Below are 17,900 nucleotides of genomic sequence, written 5' to 3'. Positions count from 1 at the left end.
CAGTACAGTTGTCTGCATCGGCTCTCTTTGCCTGTTGGAGGCAGGGATTTTAGTTCCTGTGTTGTTAGTGGGCCAGTCTGGGGCCACATTCGCGTGAGTTGAGTCAGACCAGGGGTTTGCAAAATGCCAAAGCACCAAAATGCAGGGCACTTTTCCTGTGTTGTACCCTGAGAAGCTTTCATTGGTGAGTGGGGCCTGCATTCACACGAGATGTCTCTCCCCCTGTCCCTGCCCATGGTTGGGGCCTGCAGTGGGCTGGTATATGTGGTTATCTTTCCCACCCCCACTCCCCAGAGCAGGAGTCCCTTTGGAGGGGTCATGGCTCCTATTGGGCCTGCTTGTGTACTTCCAGGCTTGTGGCACCTCTTTGGATGGACTGCAGCCAAGGGCATATTGGAGGGGGGGTGGGGGGGTGAGGGCAGCTGGGGGGGGCAAGGGCAGCTGGGGGGGGTGAGGGCAGCTGGAGGGGTGGTGCCATCAAAGGAGCCACATATTTAAAAATCTTATAGTAGTCCATTAAAAAAGGTAAAAAGCAAATTTTAACATATTTTACCCAATATATTCCAAATGTTACTATTTTAATAGGTAATCACTATAAAAAATGAGAGATTCTACCTTTTTTTGTGTGAAGTCTTCACAAACTGATGTGTATGTTATACTTCTAGGACATGCCAGTTTGTACTAGCCATGTTTCAGGGGTTCAGTGGTCACAGATCCAGGCCCCTGTGTGTCTCACTCTTCTCTCCATTCTCCTTAATCTGTGACCCTTAGTTTTGTCTGCTCTTTCAGGGACTTTCTTGCCTGGTGCCTCTGACTCAGTTTATAGTTATTGTGGTTTACTCTTGAACTCTACATGAATTTTGTTCTATCTTGTCTTCTGAAACCAGTTGTTATTCATCAGTAAAGAGCTGATGTCCTGGTAGGAGGCCCTCAAGGTGACTGTTGTCTGAGACACAGGTGCCTCTAGGATGTTTTAATTTCTCTTTCTTACATGGAGTCTATTGAAATAAGATTATTTCATTTTTGCATATCGGGAACAATGAATTTTATTTTGAATTTTAGAAGTGAGATCTGAGATTAAGAAGGAGAATGAGTGTTGTGGTTTATACATTGGGTGGTAAAATACTTACTGTAGGTAAAACTTTGTATTCACAAAATGATCTTTAAAAATCAGATTGAAGGGACACCTGGCTGGCTCAGTTGGTAGAACACACAACTCTTGATCTTGAGGTTGTAAGTTTGAGCCCCACATTGGGTGTAGAGATCACTTAAAATTAAAAAAAAAATCAGATTGGGCTCCTGGATGGCTCAGTTGGTTCAGCTTCCGACTTTGGCTCATGTCATGATCTCACAGTTTGTAAGTTCAAGCCCTGCATCAGGCTTGCTTCTGTCAGTGTAGAGCCCACTTCGGATCTTGTGTCTGCCACCACCACAACCACCCCCCCCATCCCACCACCCTTTCCTGCTTGTGCTCTGTCTCAAAAATAAATAAATCTTAAAAATTAAAAAAATCATATCAAATTTTAGAATCCAAAACCATCTCCATTGCTTGGCTGCTAAGACAAGTAACTTCCTGTCTTTCCAGGATTAACTACATAATCATACTGTGTGTATTTGTATGTGTAAACACACAAATGTGCTTCTAATAAAAATGAGTTCAAAGTAACTTTAACACAATTTCTTTTCAACTTCTTATTGCAGACAAATCTGAGCAGTTGACAAATATCCCAGTGCGGTTGTTTACAATTCTAAAATCTTAAAACCTTTCAGCGTGTTGATAAGCATTTGTATACTTTGTTTTTTGTTAGAAACTGGAAATGTGAAGATGCTTATCATTTACCTGAAGAAGCCTTTTAATATCAGCAACAAAGAAGTGATGAAAATAGAAATCCATTTTGATTTGCAATTCAACATCTCACAAGCTTCTATCAAAGCTTTAGGAGAAGACAAACAGGTGGCAAACTTAATTCTTTTGGATCGTTTGGAAATGTTTTAGCGTGTTTTTTTTTATTTTTTTAATGTTTTTATTTTATTTTGAGAGAGAGAGAGAGACAGAGTGTGAGTGGGGAAGGGGCAGAGAGAGAGGGAGACACAGAATCCAAAGCAGGCTTCAGGCTCGGAGCTGCCAGCACAGAGCCCGACGCGGGGCTCGAACTCACAAACTGTGAAACCATGACCTGAGCCGAAGTCGGTCGCTCAACCAACTGAGCCATCCAGGCGCCCCTGTTTTAGCATGTTTTTATGTCTTTAACTTTCTTGTTGGGTTTTGATGTGAACATCTGCTCAAGCAGATAGCTTGATCTTTGGAATATTCTGTAACAAGCACATGTAGGACAGAAAACCCCTTTGTGCCTCAAAATGCTTTTACTCCACTTATTGTGAACAGTTAAAAATCTTCTAGGATAACATTACCACCTCACCACATTCTTCCTGAAGTTCTGAGGATACTTGCTGTGGGCTTTCTTAGTATTTCCTTCTCTCTCCCCTCCTTGAGGACCAAGGGGAATCGCTAGAAATCGTGTGTCTTAGGGAGTTCTGAAATTTTATCTCCTGGTCTTATGCCGAAATGGTTTATACCTCTTCTAGACTGATACGGCCTCCAGATCATTGACTGTGATGTTTCCTGTTGACACACAGCAAAGATCACAAAGATTTTCTCTATCACAGATGATAGGCAGAGCAAAGAAATTAGTGACGAGACCTACGATATTATGATAATGGCCGATAGGAGGTTGAATTAAGAAGTCGGGGGGAAGCTTTGGGCCCATTTGCTTTTGGCATTGAGTTGCATATGAAGACCTCTCATACACTGTAAAGTGCTCTGTGGTAGTGTTCCCAAAGACTCACCCTATGAAAAGACCATTTCATGGGGTGAGGACGAGAGAAAGAGAATCATTTACCGAAAAATTACTTCCTATAACATATTACATATGAATTGGCCTAACACTGAGGCTACATAGGCTAAGGCCCCCACAGAGAGGGTGTATAGACCCTCACCAAGAGGGTTCTTGGCTTTATGGGAGAAAGAATTCAAGAGAAAACCATTTAGAGAAAGGGACAAAGATTTGTTAAACCTAGAAATAAGAAAAGAGCTACTTCACAGACAAAGTAGTGGCCCCTCCTCCAAGATGAGGAAAAGGGACCCCGCTTTGCCTCTGGAAAAGGGTTTTATGTTTTTAAAATTACCTAACTCTATAGGGAGGGGCTGTGAAGCTTTGGGTTTATCATTTACACTGGGAAGTAAGTTTTTTCCATTTTCCTAGGGTCGTGAGATTTCCTATAGGGACCAGTTTTAACAATGGCCTCCGCCTTTTACTGCCGGTTGGAGTGGAGTCTTACAGTCTTCTGTGAGTCAGATCTTATGACTCTTCTTACGACCTGCTGACAGGTTAAGGGTCAGTCGAAAACCAAAATGACTTTGCTTTGGTGAATTAGTCTTCTGAGCCTCCCTTCCTTTCTGCCTCAACATTAGAGGTTTGCCTTTATTCGGTGAAAAACCTCAGGGGGCTCCTGGGTGGCTCAGTCCGTTAAGCATCTGACTCTTGATTTCAGCTCAGGTCATGCTGTCCCCGGTTTGTGGGTTCAAGCCCCACATCGGGCTCCATGCTGACAGTGTGGAGCCTGCTTGGGATTCTCTCTCTCCCTTTCTTTCTGCCCCACTCCCATTCATTTTCTCTCTCTCTCTTAAAATAAACAAACATTAAAAAAAAACAAAACTTCAGAATTGTATGTATTTCCATGTCTCCCAAAGTGAAGAAAATGTTTCGGGGTAGAACTAAGGTTTTCCTGTGATTCAGCTGCAGTTCTTAGACCGTGAGGCCCTTGTGAGGAAGGAGTGGGGATTGGAGAAATCCCACAGTTGGGAACTCACTGCAGGCTGTGAAGACACGAGGACGGAGTGAGTGAAAGAAGGGAAGTGGTCAGCCAGAGCTAGTCCTGGAGGGAAGGGGGTCAGAGAGGTGGAAACAGTAACATTATCCTTCAAAAGAGGACAAACCAAAGACTAACTTTGAATTTATCATTTTGCTGTGTTCTGAGCCTTAGCTTTTCCTTAAATTTTTAAGAGTTTAGTCCTTTTAAAGGTCATGTGGATTTTGGCTTGCATTTCAGATGTTGCCTGACCAGAAAAGAAGCTCCTCCGAACTTTCTGGTAAATTTGAGAAAGCAGACACTGACATTCCTAGCAGTCATGAAAGAGAGACAGGTATACTGGGAAATAAAATTTCTTACTCTGAATTCCCTATAAAGACAATAATAAAACCTTACTTGGAAGAGGTCACTGAAAGCCTGTGGTCCTGTAAGAGTAATAAATGTTCCATTGTACCTACGGAGAAAGAAAAGTTGCTAACATCTTATATTATTTTCCCAGTCTGATACATTCTCTTGTGGGTCAATGGAAATGGAAAAAGGAGAAAATATGATAGGGGTGGCTGGAGGCAGAATATGGGGGCACGGAAAGGCCCGGCCACCCCCAAAGCTGACCCTGCATAGATCCTGTATCTATTACGAGTCCCATCCCAAAGCTGTTTCTTTCTCAAAGTGCAGGTAGATTTCGGACTTGAGATTTAAGACAGGATGTGATTACCAGCTCTTACCAATAGATGGTGTTGTACTGTCAGCATGGGGTCCCATGAAGAACGATGGGAGAATGTGGTCACCGGGGCATATGGTTATTGTTTCCACTTTTAATGCTCTTTTCTCTGTGTGTATAGACCAGACAGAAGAATCCACTAAGCTGGCAGAGTTAATGAGTGCTGGGGATGACCACTGCCCAACAGCTCTCCCTGTAAATGATCAGTCTAATGAGCCTGTCGTGAGTATGGGATGCTGGGCACAAAGTTTTGAACTGTGTCCACCAGGATGCTGACAGGTGGAAGGCATCTCTCCTGGCTTGTAGTCCATTTTTTTCCTGACCAATGGATCTCCCCCTTTTGAGGGGGGGAGCACTCCTCTCCTTTAGGTTACTTTTGTTTGCCATGTTCATGGGTTCTCTGCTTCCATGCAACTTGGCTCTCCAGAGGAACGTGTGACTTGGCTGCCTCTGCCTCGTTTTCTCACGGAGACTGAGATTGTAGGGAAAAGATTATAGGGAAAAGAGTCTAATGTTTGGAGTCGGACCTGGTTTTCCCTGACTAGATACAGGAACTTGGGGAAATTAACATCACTGAGTCTGAGGCTTCTCAGCTATAAAATGGGGGTAATAGCTGGTTCATACTATAGCCCTCCTGGATGCTAGGCATACATTTTATTTTCATCCTAACACACCTCTTGGCATGTACAGGTATTCGGTCTGGTCCCCATTTTGTTTATATTTAATTACATGGAGATTACATAGAAGCGTAATGATCGTGTTTTTGCGAGTGGCAAATCTTTGCCTAAGAGTGAATATCAATTTTTTGGAGCAGTCAGCAGTCATTAGGAGCAAAGTCTAGCGAATGAAAAGCCTGGTATCTCATTATTTAGTGGAAATGCTTTTCTGTGGATGTGTAAAGTGGCTCCAAGAGCATTTCAAAAGAGGGACTTCAAAGGCACCGTAACTATTTTTTTCTACAGCAAACAAATACAGGAGATAGTTCACCTGAAAAGTTGAAACCGGATGATGTGCAACAAGGTCAGATTTTTTAAATGTATCCTAAGGCTTTTGAGTATTATTCTTAAGTGTTTACTTGAAAAGCTTAATTTTTGTTTTTAATTTTCATGATTGGAAGTTACTTCAAAATATGAATCTTCAAATTTACAAGAACCATCAGTAAAAGTTCAAGATCCTAAATTAAATGACAAATCTAGGTATGTGACTCTTTTTTTTTAATGTTTGTTTATTTTTGAGAGAGCATGTACACAAATGGGAGGGGCAGAGCGAGAGAGGGAGGCACAGAATCAGAAGCAGGCTCCAGGCTCTGAGCAGTCAGCACGGAGCCCGACGCAGGGCTCGAACCCACGAAACATGAGATCATGACCTGAGCCAAAGTCGGACATTTAACGGACTGAGTCCCCCAGGTGCCCCGCGATTTTCAAAATTAATAAACCATGTTGATTGCTATTAGGGTGACTAGTTAATATATATGTCAATGGCCTGGGCCCTCTGTCTTTTCTGCATCTGACCACACCCCACGCAAGGAGAGAGTATTGTGTGCAGTTTTCCACATAATGATTTGAGCAGTGCTGGATTGTTCTCCTGACCTATAGATATCTACCATTATACCCCCAGTAATATGCTTGGTGATGTCTTTTTCTGCAGCAAAACACTGAATATTCCCAGCCCAGGAAACGTGTATCCATCTGGCCATTAATTTGTCACTTTTCCATATAGGCCTATGAAAAATGGGTCATAGGACAAGTACTTTTTATAGCTTTATTGAGATCATTGGAATTAAATAAACTGTACGTATTTAAAGTGTGGAATTTGACTTTTGACATATGTCTACACTGGGACCATCACTGCAATCAAGATAACGAACAGAGCCATCATCTCCAAGATACTCTTGCCCCTTTGAAATCCTTCTTCCCTTTCCATCCCCCTCACCTGCCCCTTGCAATCACTCATCTGCTTTTTTCCAGGATAGAAGAGATTGCGTTTTAAAAAATCTATCGATGGAATCAAAGAATAGGCACTCTTGGGTGCCTGGTGGCTCAGTGGTTGAGTGTCTGACTTTGTTTGGTTCAGGTCATGATCTCATAGTTTGTAAGTTCGTGCCCCACATCGGGCTCTCTGCTGTCAGCACTGAGCCTGCTTTGGATCCTCTGTCCCCTTCTCTCTGTGCCTCCCCCGGTGACATTTGCTCTCTCTCAAAAAATAAATATTTTAAAAAGTACGCACTCTTTTCTCACAGCTTCTCTCATTCAGCATAATTATTTTGAGATTTATCCACATTGTGTGTATCAATAGTTCGCTTTCATGTTGCCAAGTCTAGTTCCTTCACGGATATACCACGATGCGTTCATCCAGTCGCCTGTTGATGGCCATTTGAGTTTCCAGTTTTGTGTTATAAGTAAAGCACTTGGGATTATAGATAAGTCTTTGTATGGATATATATTTTCTCTGGAGTAAATACATAGGAATGGAATGACTAGATCATGGTTGGTGTACATTTAACTTTTAAAAAGCTGCCAAAACAGGTTTTCTAATGTGGTTAAACTATTGAACACTCCCAAAGGTCTTTGAGAGTTCTAATTGCTCACATTCTTGTAGTACTTGGTCATGTTAGTCTTTTTTTTTTTTTTTTTTTAGTTATATATTCTGAGAGCACATGTGTAAGTGGGGGAGGGACAGAGAGAAAGGGAGAGAGAGAATCCCAAGCTGACAGCGTGGAGCCCAATGCAGGGCTTGAACCCATGAACTGTGAGATCATGACTTGACCCGAAATCAAGAGTCACATGCTTAACCTTGAGCCACCCAGGTGTCCCAGTAATGTTAATCTTTTTAATCTTAGCCATTCCAGTGGGAGTGTAATAGTATTTCATTGTGGTTCTGATTTGCATTTCTGTAATGACTAATGGTGTCGAACATCCGTTCATGGGTTTATTATCCATCTTTCTGTATCTTCTTGGGTAATAAATCTTTAAATCCTATACTATTAAAAATGGGTTATTTGCTTTCTTGACTGGAAAGTTTTCTTTATAGGGGTGCCTGGGTGGCTCAGTCATTTCAATTGTTGGACTCAACTTTGGCTTAGGTCATGATCTCATGGTTTGTAGGTTGGAGCTCCAGTTTGTGGCTCCAAGCCCCATGTTGAGCTCTGTATTGACAGTGCGGAGCCTGCTTGGGATTCTCTCTCCCCTTCTCTGCACCCCTTCCCTGCTCATTCGCTCACTTGCTCGCTCTCTCTCTCTCTCTCTCTCTCTCTCAGAATGAGTAAACTTAAAAAAATTTTAAGTGTTCTTTGTATATTCTACATACAAGTCATAAGTCCTCGATCAACTATGTTTTGTGTTTAATGTCTTTTTGAAATTTCCATGCATATTTATTTCAGGCCTGCTGGTACATAGCTAATACAGCTTAGATTTTAGACTAAATGCTAAATGCATTTACTAAAGGCATTCACTTCGATAGGTTAGTCTTCACCCTAAGGAATATCCCTAAAGGAATGTATTATTTTTACCTCCATTTGCTAAAGGAGGACAGGAGGACACCAGAACGACTCAAGGGCGTATCCCTAGAAAGTTTTGGCTTAAATAGAACAGTGTCTTTAAAGAGAAAAAGTTCTTTTAATTTTTTTAATGTTTATTTATTTTTGAGACAGAGAGAGAGCATGAATGGGGGAAGGGCAGAAAGAGAGGGAGACACAGAATCAGAAGCAGGCTCCAGGCTCTGAGCTGTCAGCACAGAGCCCAACGCGGGGCTTGAACTCATGGACTGTGAGATCATGACCTGAGCTGAAGTTGGATGCTTAACTGATGGAGCCACCCAGGCACCCCAAGAGAAAAAGTTCTTAATTTTTATTAAGCCCAATTGATTTTTTTTCTTTTATACTTCATGCTATTTTTGTGACCTGCTTAAACAATCGTAGGCAAATCATGCTCAGTCATATGTTTCCCTACATTTTCTTCTAGGAGTTTTACAGTTTTAGATCTTATTTCAGTTATGAACCATTTTCTGTTAATTTTTATATATTGTGTGAAGTAAGGGTTGAAATTTCTTTCTCCTTTTCCTTCCCTGCCTTCTCCTTTCTTTCATACGGCTGTCCAGTTATTCCAGATCATTTATTGAAACAATTACTACTTCTGTTGAATTTTCCTGGAAACTTTGAAGGAATTAAAAAAAACATATATGTGTAGCTCTTTCTAGACTGTGCACCAGCACGCGCGTTGCACGTTCAGTTCCAGATCGCCACAATAAAGTGAATGTTGCAATAAAGCAAGTCAAATGAATTTTTGGTTTCCTGATGTATACGGAGGTTATGATTACATTAAACTATAAAGCGTGCAATAGCATCATGTCTGGACAAACACTGTATATATCTTAATTTACAACGTTATTCCTAAAAAAAATGCTCTCTGAGCTTTCAGGGAGTTATTTTGCTGGGAAAGGCTCTTGCCTCCATGTTGGCTGCTGAAAGGGGGGTGGCTGTGGCAGTGTCTTCAAATAAGGCAACGGTGATGTTTCCCACGTTAATTGATACTTCGTTTTATGAGCAATTTCTCTGTAGTAGAAGATGCTCTTTCATAGCATTTTACCCACAGTGAACTTCCCTCCAAATTGGAGCCCATCTTCTCCAACCCTGCTGCTGCTTTATCAACTAAGTATATGAAATGTTCTAAATCTTTTGCTGCCACCATAACCATCGTCACAACCTCTTCACCATGAATAGATTCCATCCCAAGAAACCACTTTCTTTCCTCATCCACGAAGATCAACACCTTGTCTAAGTTTGATCATGAGGTTGCAGCAATTCAGTGCATCTTGAGGCTCCACTTCTAGTTCTCTTGCTGTTTCTACCCCACCTGCAGTTACTTCTCCACTGGAATCTTGACCCCCTTCAAAGTCATCCATGAGGGTTGGAATCAACTTCTCCCCAAATCCTGTTCATGTTGATATTTTAACCTCTTCCTATGAATCATGAATATTCTTACTGGCATCTAGAATGGTGAATCCTTTCTAGAAGGTTTTCAGCTGGCTTCCGAGATCCATCAGAGAAATCCCTGTCCATGGCAGCAATAACCTTATGAAATACATTCATTCATTCATTCATTCATTCATTCATGAGAGAGACAACATGTGAGCAGGGAAGGAACAGAGAGAGACACAGAATGCAAAGCAGGCTCCTAGCTGTCAGCACAGAGCCCGATGCGGGGCTCGAACCCACGAACTGTGAAATCATGACCTGAGCCGAAGTGGGACACTCAACCCACTGAGCCACCCAGGCTCCCCATATATTCTTAAATAAGGCTTGAAACTTGAATGACTACTTGATCCATGGGCTGCAGGATAGATGTCGTTAACAGGCATGAAATAACATACATTTCGTATATGTCCACCAGAGCTCTTGGGTGACCAAGTACATTGCCAGTGAGTATTAAATCTTTTGAAAGGAATCTTTTCTTCTGAGTAGCAGTTCTCAGTGGTGAGCTTAAAATTTTCAGTGAGCCATGTTGTGAACAGATGTGCTCTCATCCAGGCTTTGTTGTTCCATTTATAGAGCACATACAGAGTAGATCTAGCACAATTCTTAAGGGCTTTGGGATTTGGGAATGGTAAATGGGCATTGCCTTTAAGTTAAAGTCAGCAGCTACATTACTCTCTAACCAGAGACCCAACCTGTCCTTTGAATCCAGGCATTGACTTCTCTAGCTATGAAAGTCCTAGGTGGCATCTTCTTCCAATTGAAGTCTGTTTTGTCTGCCCTGAAAATCTGTTTAGTGTAGCCACCTTCAGTAATTACCTTAGCTAGATCTTCTGGATCTTGCTGCAGCCTCTGTCTCAGCACTTGCTGCCTAACCTTACACTTTTATGTTAGGGAGATGGTTTCTTTCCTTAAACCTCATGAACCAACTTCTGATAGATTCCAGCTTTTCTCCTGCAGCTTCCTCACCTCTTAGCCTTCAGGGAAGGCTGAAGGGAAGGTTCTGGCTGGCTTGATCTTCTATCCAGAGCACTAAAACTTTCTCTAGATAAGTAATTAGGCTGTTTTGCTTTATTATTTTTTTTTATTTTTATCTTTTTAAATCACTGATCACTGGAATAGCACTTCTAATTTATGACTTTTCCTTTGCCTTCACAATTTGGCTGACTGCTGCAAGAGGCCTAGCGCTTTCAACATGGCTTCCTGAGAAAGTTTAATCATTTATAGCTTTTTAAAGCTTTGAGGGAGAGAAAGTGTGCCTCTGCATATGAGTGGGAGAGGAGCCGAGAGAGAGGGGGAGAGAGAATCCCAAGCACCCTCTGCACTGTCAGTGCAGAGTCCCATGAGGGACTCAATCTCACAAACCATGAGATCATGACCTGAGCCTAAATCAAGAGTCGGACATGTAACTGACTGAGCCACCGAGGCACCTCTAATCATTTATAGCTTTTGATTTAAAGTGGAAGACATACAACTCTTACTTGAACACTTAGAAGCCATTGTAGGGTTATTAGTTGGCCTAATTTCAATATTGTTGTGTCTCAGGGTGGCCTGAAGAGAGATGTGGAAGTGGATGGTTGTGGCACGGGATGTGGTGCTCGAAAACAATCATGATAGTAACCTCAAAGCTCACAGATCACCAATAACAAATACAATGAAAAAGTTAGAGATATCGCAAGAATTACCAAAATGTTACACAAAGACCTAAAAGAGCAAATACCATTGGAAGAATGGTGCTGAGAGACTTGCTTGATTACAGGGTTGCCCCAAACTTTAAATTTGTAAAAACAACAAAAGCCCAGAGTATCTGTGAAAGGGAGTAAATCCAAGTGCAATGAAGCAAGTGATGCCTATATTCTGTAACATTGATCTATTGATCAGACTTTACATATCATCCGAATTACTGTAGCTTTACTATCTTAACTATATCTCATTTTGAAATGAGGTAGTGTTAGTCTTCCAACTTTAAGTTGTTTTGACTATACTTAGTCCCTTTCATTTCCGTATAAATTTTATCAGTTTTACAAAAACAGTCTTATAGATTTTGACTGGGATTGTATTAAATTTGTAGATCAATTTGGGGAGAATTGACATTGTAAGACTGTTTTCATGGTCTCAAACCTGATGTATGTCTTCATTGATGTAGGACTTTCCATTTAAAAAAAAATTTTTTTAACATTTACTCAATTTTGAGAGTGAGAGAGACAGAGCATGAGAGGGGCAGAGAGAGGGAGACGCAGAATCCGAAGCAGACTCCAGGCTCTGAGCTGTCAGCACAGGGCCCGACTTGGGGCTCGAACTCAGGCTGCGAGATCATGACCTGAGCTGAAGTCGGACGCTTACCCGACTGAGACACCCAGGCGCCCCTATGTAGGACTTTTAAAATTTTGCTCAGTAATGTTTTATAGTCTTAAACCTGTAAATCAGGGGTAAATTTAGAAAAATATATAAGTTTTCCATACTCTTTTATGTTCTTTTAAAATTTCAATTTCTGGTTGCCTATCCTATAGAAACACAGTTGATTTGTATATATCAATCTTAGATCCTGCAACCTTACTAAACCAACTTAATATTTTTCATAATCCACCTGATAGAATTTTATTTAACATCCAGCTCCTCGTAAAATTATAACTGCCTTTTCCTTGTGATGAGAACTTCTATGGTCTACCCTTAGAAACTTTCAAACATGTCATGCAGCAGCATTAACCATAGCCATCATGTAAATTACAACCCCGGTATTTATCTTCTAACTGGAAGTTGATAACTTTGGACCACTTTCCTCCACTTTTGACCACGCCCACCCTCCCAACTTCCACCTCTGGTGACCACAAAACTGGTCTTTGTTTTCTCTGGGTTTGAGTGCGTTTTTATTTACTTTTGTTTTCATCCAAGTATAATTAATACACAGGGTTAGGGTAGGTTCAGGAGTACTGTATAATGATTCAACAATTCTGTACATTTCTTAGTGCTCATCAAGATAACCATACTCTGAACCCCCTTTATCTTTTTCACTCCTCCTCCTCCCCACCTCCCCTCAGGCAACAACCAGCTCTTTATATTTAAGAGTCTGTTTTTTTGTTTCCTTTATTAAATTCAACCTACGAGTTGCAATCATACAGTATTTGTCTTTCTCTGGCTTCCTTCACTTAGCCGTATACCCTCTAGGTTCATCCATGATGTTGTAAATGGCAAGGTTTTATTTTTTTATGGTTGAGTGATACTCCGGTTGAGCGATACCACATTTTTCCTCCTCTATAAATGGGCATTAGTGTTGCAATTTTAAGTTGATTTTTTTTATTCCATATATAAATAACATACTATAGTATTTGTCTTTCTTTGACTTATTTCACTTAGCATGTCTTCAAAGTCCGTCTGTGTCATTGCAAATAGCAGGATTTACATTTTTATGGCTGAATAGTGTCCCACATCTTTATCTGTTCATCTGTCAAAAGGCAGGTTGTTTCCATATCTTAGTTATTGTCAATAACACTATAATGCACACGAGGATGCAGATATCCCTTCTGCAGTGATTTTATTTCCTTTGGATATAGATCCAGAAGTGGAATTGTTGGATCGTATGGTAGTTCTATTTTTAATTTTTTGGGAAACCTCCATACTAGCTCTTCAGTCTTCCATAGTGGCTGTATCAGTTTACATTTCCACTAATAGGGCACCAGGGTTTTCTTTCTTCCGCATCCTCACCAACACTTGTACTCTCTTGTCTTTTTGATAGGAGTTCTAACAGGTGCGAGGTAATACCTCATTGTGGTTTTGATTTTTCTTTCCCTGAGTAGTGGCGTTGAGCACCTTTGCATATACATATTCGCCACTTGAATATCTTCTCTGGAAAAATTTCTCCTCAAATCCCCTGCCTTATTTTTAAATGAGGTTGCTTGTTTTTTTCTGTTATTGAGTTGTAGGAGTTCTTCATATATTTTGGATATCAGCTCCTTACCAGAACAGGATTTGCAAATACTTCCTTCCTTTCTGTAAACCGCATTTTTTATTTTGTGTTTCTTTTGCAGTGCAGAAGCCTTTTAGTTTGATGTAGTCCCAGTTTTTAAATATTTGCTTTTGTTGCTTTTGGTGTTCCATACAAAAAATTGTTGCAAAGACCAATGTCAAGAAGCTTTCTTCCTGTGTGTTTTTTTTTTTTTTCTAGGAGACATGTGGTCTCAAGTCTTACATTTAAGTCTTTAATCTATTTGAATTAATATTTGAGTATTGGAAGAAAGGGGTCCAATTTAATTCTTTTGCATGTGGTTATCCAGTTTCCCTGCATCACGTATTGAAGAGACTGTTTCCTCATTGAGTGTTCTTGGCCCCCTTTTCAAATATTAGTTGGCCAAATATGTCAGAATTACCTCTGGCAATATTCTTTGTTCTGAAAACTATTTAGTATGATGTTAGCGTGCTTTCTTTTTATTAGTGTAAGCATGGCAAATCTTTTCCTATCATTGTGCTTTAAACCTCTTTGGGTCTGTATATTTAAGGCACGTTTATTATAGGCAGGATTTGGTTGTGCTTTGCTTTTTATCTTAGTATGATAGTCTGTTCTTTAATTGGGATAAACCATTTACATTTCATATGATTATATGGTTGTATTTGTATTCTATTACCTTGCTATTTGTTTTCTATTTGTCATGTCTGTTTTTTGTTCCACTTTTCCTGATGTGTTTTAGATAAATGGAGTATGTTCAATGACTCCATTTTATCTCCTTTGTCAGTTTATTTGTTATAACTTTGGTGGTTTTTAATAGTTTATGATCTATATACACATTTAACTTACCATCCTCAATCTTCAGGGAATATTATATTGCTTTACACATCAGTCCTTAAACATGACTTGAGTTTTTGCTACTTTTATCATGCAATTTACTTCTACATAGGCTATAAACTTCTAATTTTATTATTATTTCTAATTGTTATAATTTGTAAAAACTTTAAAAGAATTTATGTTTTGCCACATACTAACTAGTTCTGCTCTTCATTCCTTTGTACAAGTAGAAATTTTGATCTGTTATTATTTCCCTTTAAAGATTTTCAATATTTTTGTGCAGGTCTGTTGCTGATGAATTCTTACAATTTTTACATGTCTGAGAAAGTCTGCTTCAACTTTGTTTTTGAAAGATATTTTCGCTGGATATAGAATTCTAGGCTGAGTTTTTTATTCCAATAATTTAAAGATGCTGCTGCATTGTTTTCTCACTTGATTGTTTCTGATGAGAAGTCCGTTATAATTCTTATTTATTCCCTTATGTGTAAGGTGATGTTTTTCCCTGATAGTGCTTTTCAGATTTTCTCCTTATTAATAATTTTATTTTTTTTCATTTTTTTTTTCAACGTTTTTTATTTATTTTTGGGACAGAGAGAGACAGAGCATGAACGGGGGAGGGGCAGAGAGAGAGGGAGACACAGAATCGGAAACAGGCTCCAGGCTCCGAGCCATCAGCCCAGAGCCTGACGCGGGGCTCGAACTCACGGACCGCGAGATCGTGACCTGGGTGAAGTCGGACGCTAAACCGACTGCGCCACCCAGGCGCCCCGTCCTTATTAATAATTTTAAACAATTTCATTGTGACGTGCCTTGGTGTAGTTTTTTGTTTTTGTTTTCATGTTTCTTGAGCTTAGGGGTTGTTGAGCTTCTTGGATATGTTGGCTTATAGGTTGTTTTTTTTTTTTTTTATTAAATGTAGGAAATTTTAGCCATTACTTCTTGAAAGATTTAGTCTTACTCACTTTTTCCTGTCCTTCAAGGTCTCCAATTCTACATGTTAGCCTATATCGTACAGCTTACATATGAATTTTTAATTTATTGTGATTTTTTTTACTTTGTTTTTTAAATTTAATTTCAAGCTAGTTAACATACAGTGTAGTCTTGGCTTCAGGAATAGAACCCAGTGATTCATCTCTTACATATGACACATAAGAGATGGTTTGCCTCTTATGGTTTGCCTCCCTCTGTTTTTTCCTTTTCCTGTTCTTTTTTCCTTTATCTTATTTTTTTCCCCTTCCTCTGTGTTCATCTGTTGAGTTTCTCAAATTCCACATATGAGTGAAATCATATGACATCTCTTTCTTTGACTGGCTTATTTCACTTAGCATAATACCTTCTAGCTCCATCCACATTGTTGCAAATGGCAAGATTTCATCACCAAGTAGTATTCCTGTGTGTGTGTGTGTGTGTGTGTGTGTGTGTGTGTGTGTACACATACATACATACCACATCTTCTTTGTCCATTCATCAGTTGGGACATTTGGGCTCTTTCAATAATTTGGCTATTGCTGATAGTGTTGCTATAAACACTGGGGTGCATGTACCCTTTCAAATCAGCATTTTTGTATCCTTTGGATAAATACCTAGTAGGGCAATTCCTGGGTCATAGGGTAGTTCTATTTTTAATTTTTTGAGGAACCTCCACACTGTTTTCCAGAGTAGCTACACCAGTTTGCAGTCCCACCAACAGAGCAAAAGTGTTCCCCCCTCTCCACATCCTTGCCAACATCTGTTGTTTCCTGAGTTATTAATTTTAGCCTTTCTGACAGATGTGAGGTGGTATTTCATTGTGATTTTGATTTGTATTTCCCTGCTGATGAGTGATGTTGAGCATCTTTTCGTGTGTCTGGTAGCCATCTGGAGGTCTTCTTTGGAAAAGCAGCCTTTGATGTCTTCTGCCCATTTCTTCACTGGATTATTTGTTTTTTCGGTGTTGAGTTTGGTAAGTTGTTTATAGATTTTTGGATACTAACCCTTTATCTGATATGTCATTTGCAAATATTCTTCTCCCATTCCATCAGTTGCCTTTTAGTTTTGTTGATTGTTTCCTTTGCTGTGCAGAGCTTTTTATCTTGAGGTCCCCATAGTTCATTTTGCTTTTATTTTCCTTGCCTCCAGAGACCTGTCAAGTAAGAAGTTGCTGTGGCTGAGGTCAAAGATGTTGTTGACTGTTTTTTCCTGTAGGATTTTGATGGTTTCCTGTCTCACATCCATTTTGAATTTATTGTTATGTATGGAATAAGAAAGTGGGCTAGTTTCATTCTTCATGTCGTTGTCCAGTTCTCCCAGAAATTGTTAAAGGAACTGTCGTCTTCTACATTAGATACTCGTTCCTGCTTTGTCAAAGATTAGTTGACCATATATTTGTGGGTCCATTTCTGGGTTCTCTATTTCATTGATCTATGTGTCTGTTTCAATGCCAATACCATACTATCTTGATAACGATAGCTTTGTAATACAGCTTAAAGTCTGGAATTGTGATGCCTCCAGGTTTTGGTCTTCTTTTTCAACATTACTTTGGCTGTTCAGGTCTTTCTCTGAATACAAATTTTTGGATTGTTTGTTCTAGCTCTGTGGAGAATGCTGGTGTTACTTCAACAAGGATTGAACTGAATGTATAGATTGCTTTGGGAAGTATTGACATTTTAACAATATTTGTTCTTTCAATCCATGAGCACAGAATATTTTTCCATTTCTTTGTATCTTCTTCAGTTTCTTTCATAAGCTTTCTATAGTTTTGAGCACAAAGGTCTTTTGCCTCTTTGGTTAGGTTTATTCCTAGGTATCTTATGTTTTTGGTGCAATTGTAAATGGGATTGACTCCTTGATATGTCTTTCTGTTGCTTTGTTATTGGTGTATAGAGATCAACCAGTTTCTATACAGTGATTTTATATCCTGTGACTGTGGAATTCATGTGTCAGCTCTAGCAGTTTTTGGGTGGAGTCTTTAAGTTTTCCATGTAGAGTATCATCTCATTTGCAAAGAGTGAAAGTTTGACTTCTTTCTTGCCAGTGTGGATGCCTTTTATTTCTTTTTGTTGTCTGATTGCTGAGGCCAGGACTTGCAGTCCTATATTGAGCAACAGTGGTAAGAGTAGACCTCCCTGTCATGTTCCTGATCTTGAGGGGAAAGCTCTCAGTTTTTCTCCATTGAAGATGATGTTAACTGTTTTCATATTGATTTTTATGATGTTAAGTTATATTCCTTCTATCCCTACTTTCTTGAGGGTTTTTCTCAAGAAAGGATGCTGTATTTTGTCAAATGCTTTCTCTGCATCTACAGGATCGTATGGTTCTTATCCTTTCTTCCATTAATATGGTGTATCATGTTGATTGACTTGCAAACATTGAACCAGCCCTGAAGACCAAGAATGAATCCCACTTGATTATGGTGAGTAATTCTTTTAATGTACTGTTGAATTCGACTTGCTACTATCTTGTTGGGAATTTTTGCATCCAGGTTCATCAGGGATATTGGCCTGTAATTCTTTCTAGTGAGGTCTTTTTCTGATTTTTGGAATCAAGGTAATGCTGGCTTCATAGAATGAGTTTGGAAACTATCC

At 39.7% G+C, this 17,900-nt stretch overlaps 1 protein-coding gene across 1 annotated transcript in view; it reads left to right on the top strand.

Annotated features, from left to right (window-relative positions):
* The window catches only part of SYCP2L (synaptonemal complex protein 2 like), a 112,265-nt gene that overhangs the window by 41,827 nt on the left and 52,538 nt on the right, over positions 1-17,900 (top strand). Inside the window, exons 15-19 of the mRNA XM_049655048.1 lie at positions 1,809-1,954; positions 4,111-4,204; positions 4,713-4,813; positions 5,554-5,611; positions 5,709-5,787. Of these exons, the coding sequence (XP_049511005.1) occupies positions 1,809-1,954; positions 4,111-4,204; positions 4,713-4,813; positions 5,554-5,611; positions 5,709-5,787 (478 nt within the window). The remainder of the gene's footprint in view (positions 1-1,808; positions 1,955-4,110; positions 4,205-4,712; positions 4,814-5,553; positions 5,612-5,708; positions 5,788-17,900) is intronic.

Source organism: Panthera uncia, assembly GCF_023721935.1.
Source record: "Panthera uncia isolate 11264 chromosome B2 unlocalized genomic scaffold, Puncia_PCG_1.0 HiC_scaffold_25, whole genome shotgun sequence".
NCBI classification, from domain to species: Eukaryota; Metazoa; Chordata; class Mammalia; order Carnivora; family Felidae; genus Panthera; species Panthera uncia.
Note: the sequence above shows the minus strand (reverse complement) of the source record. Positions and strands in the feature narration are given on the sequence as shown.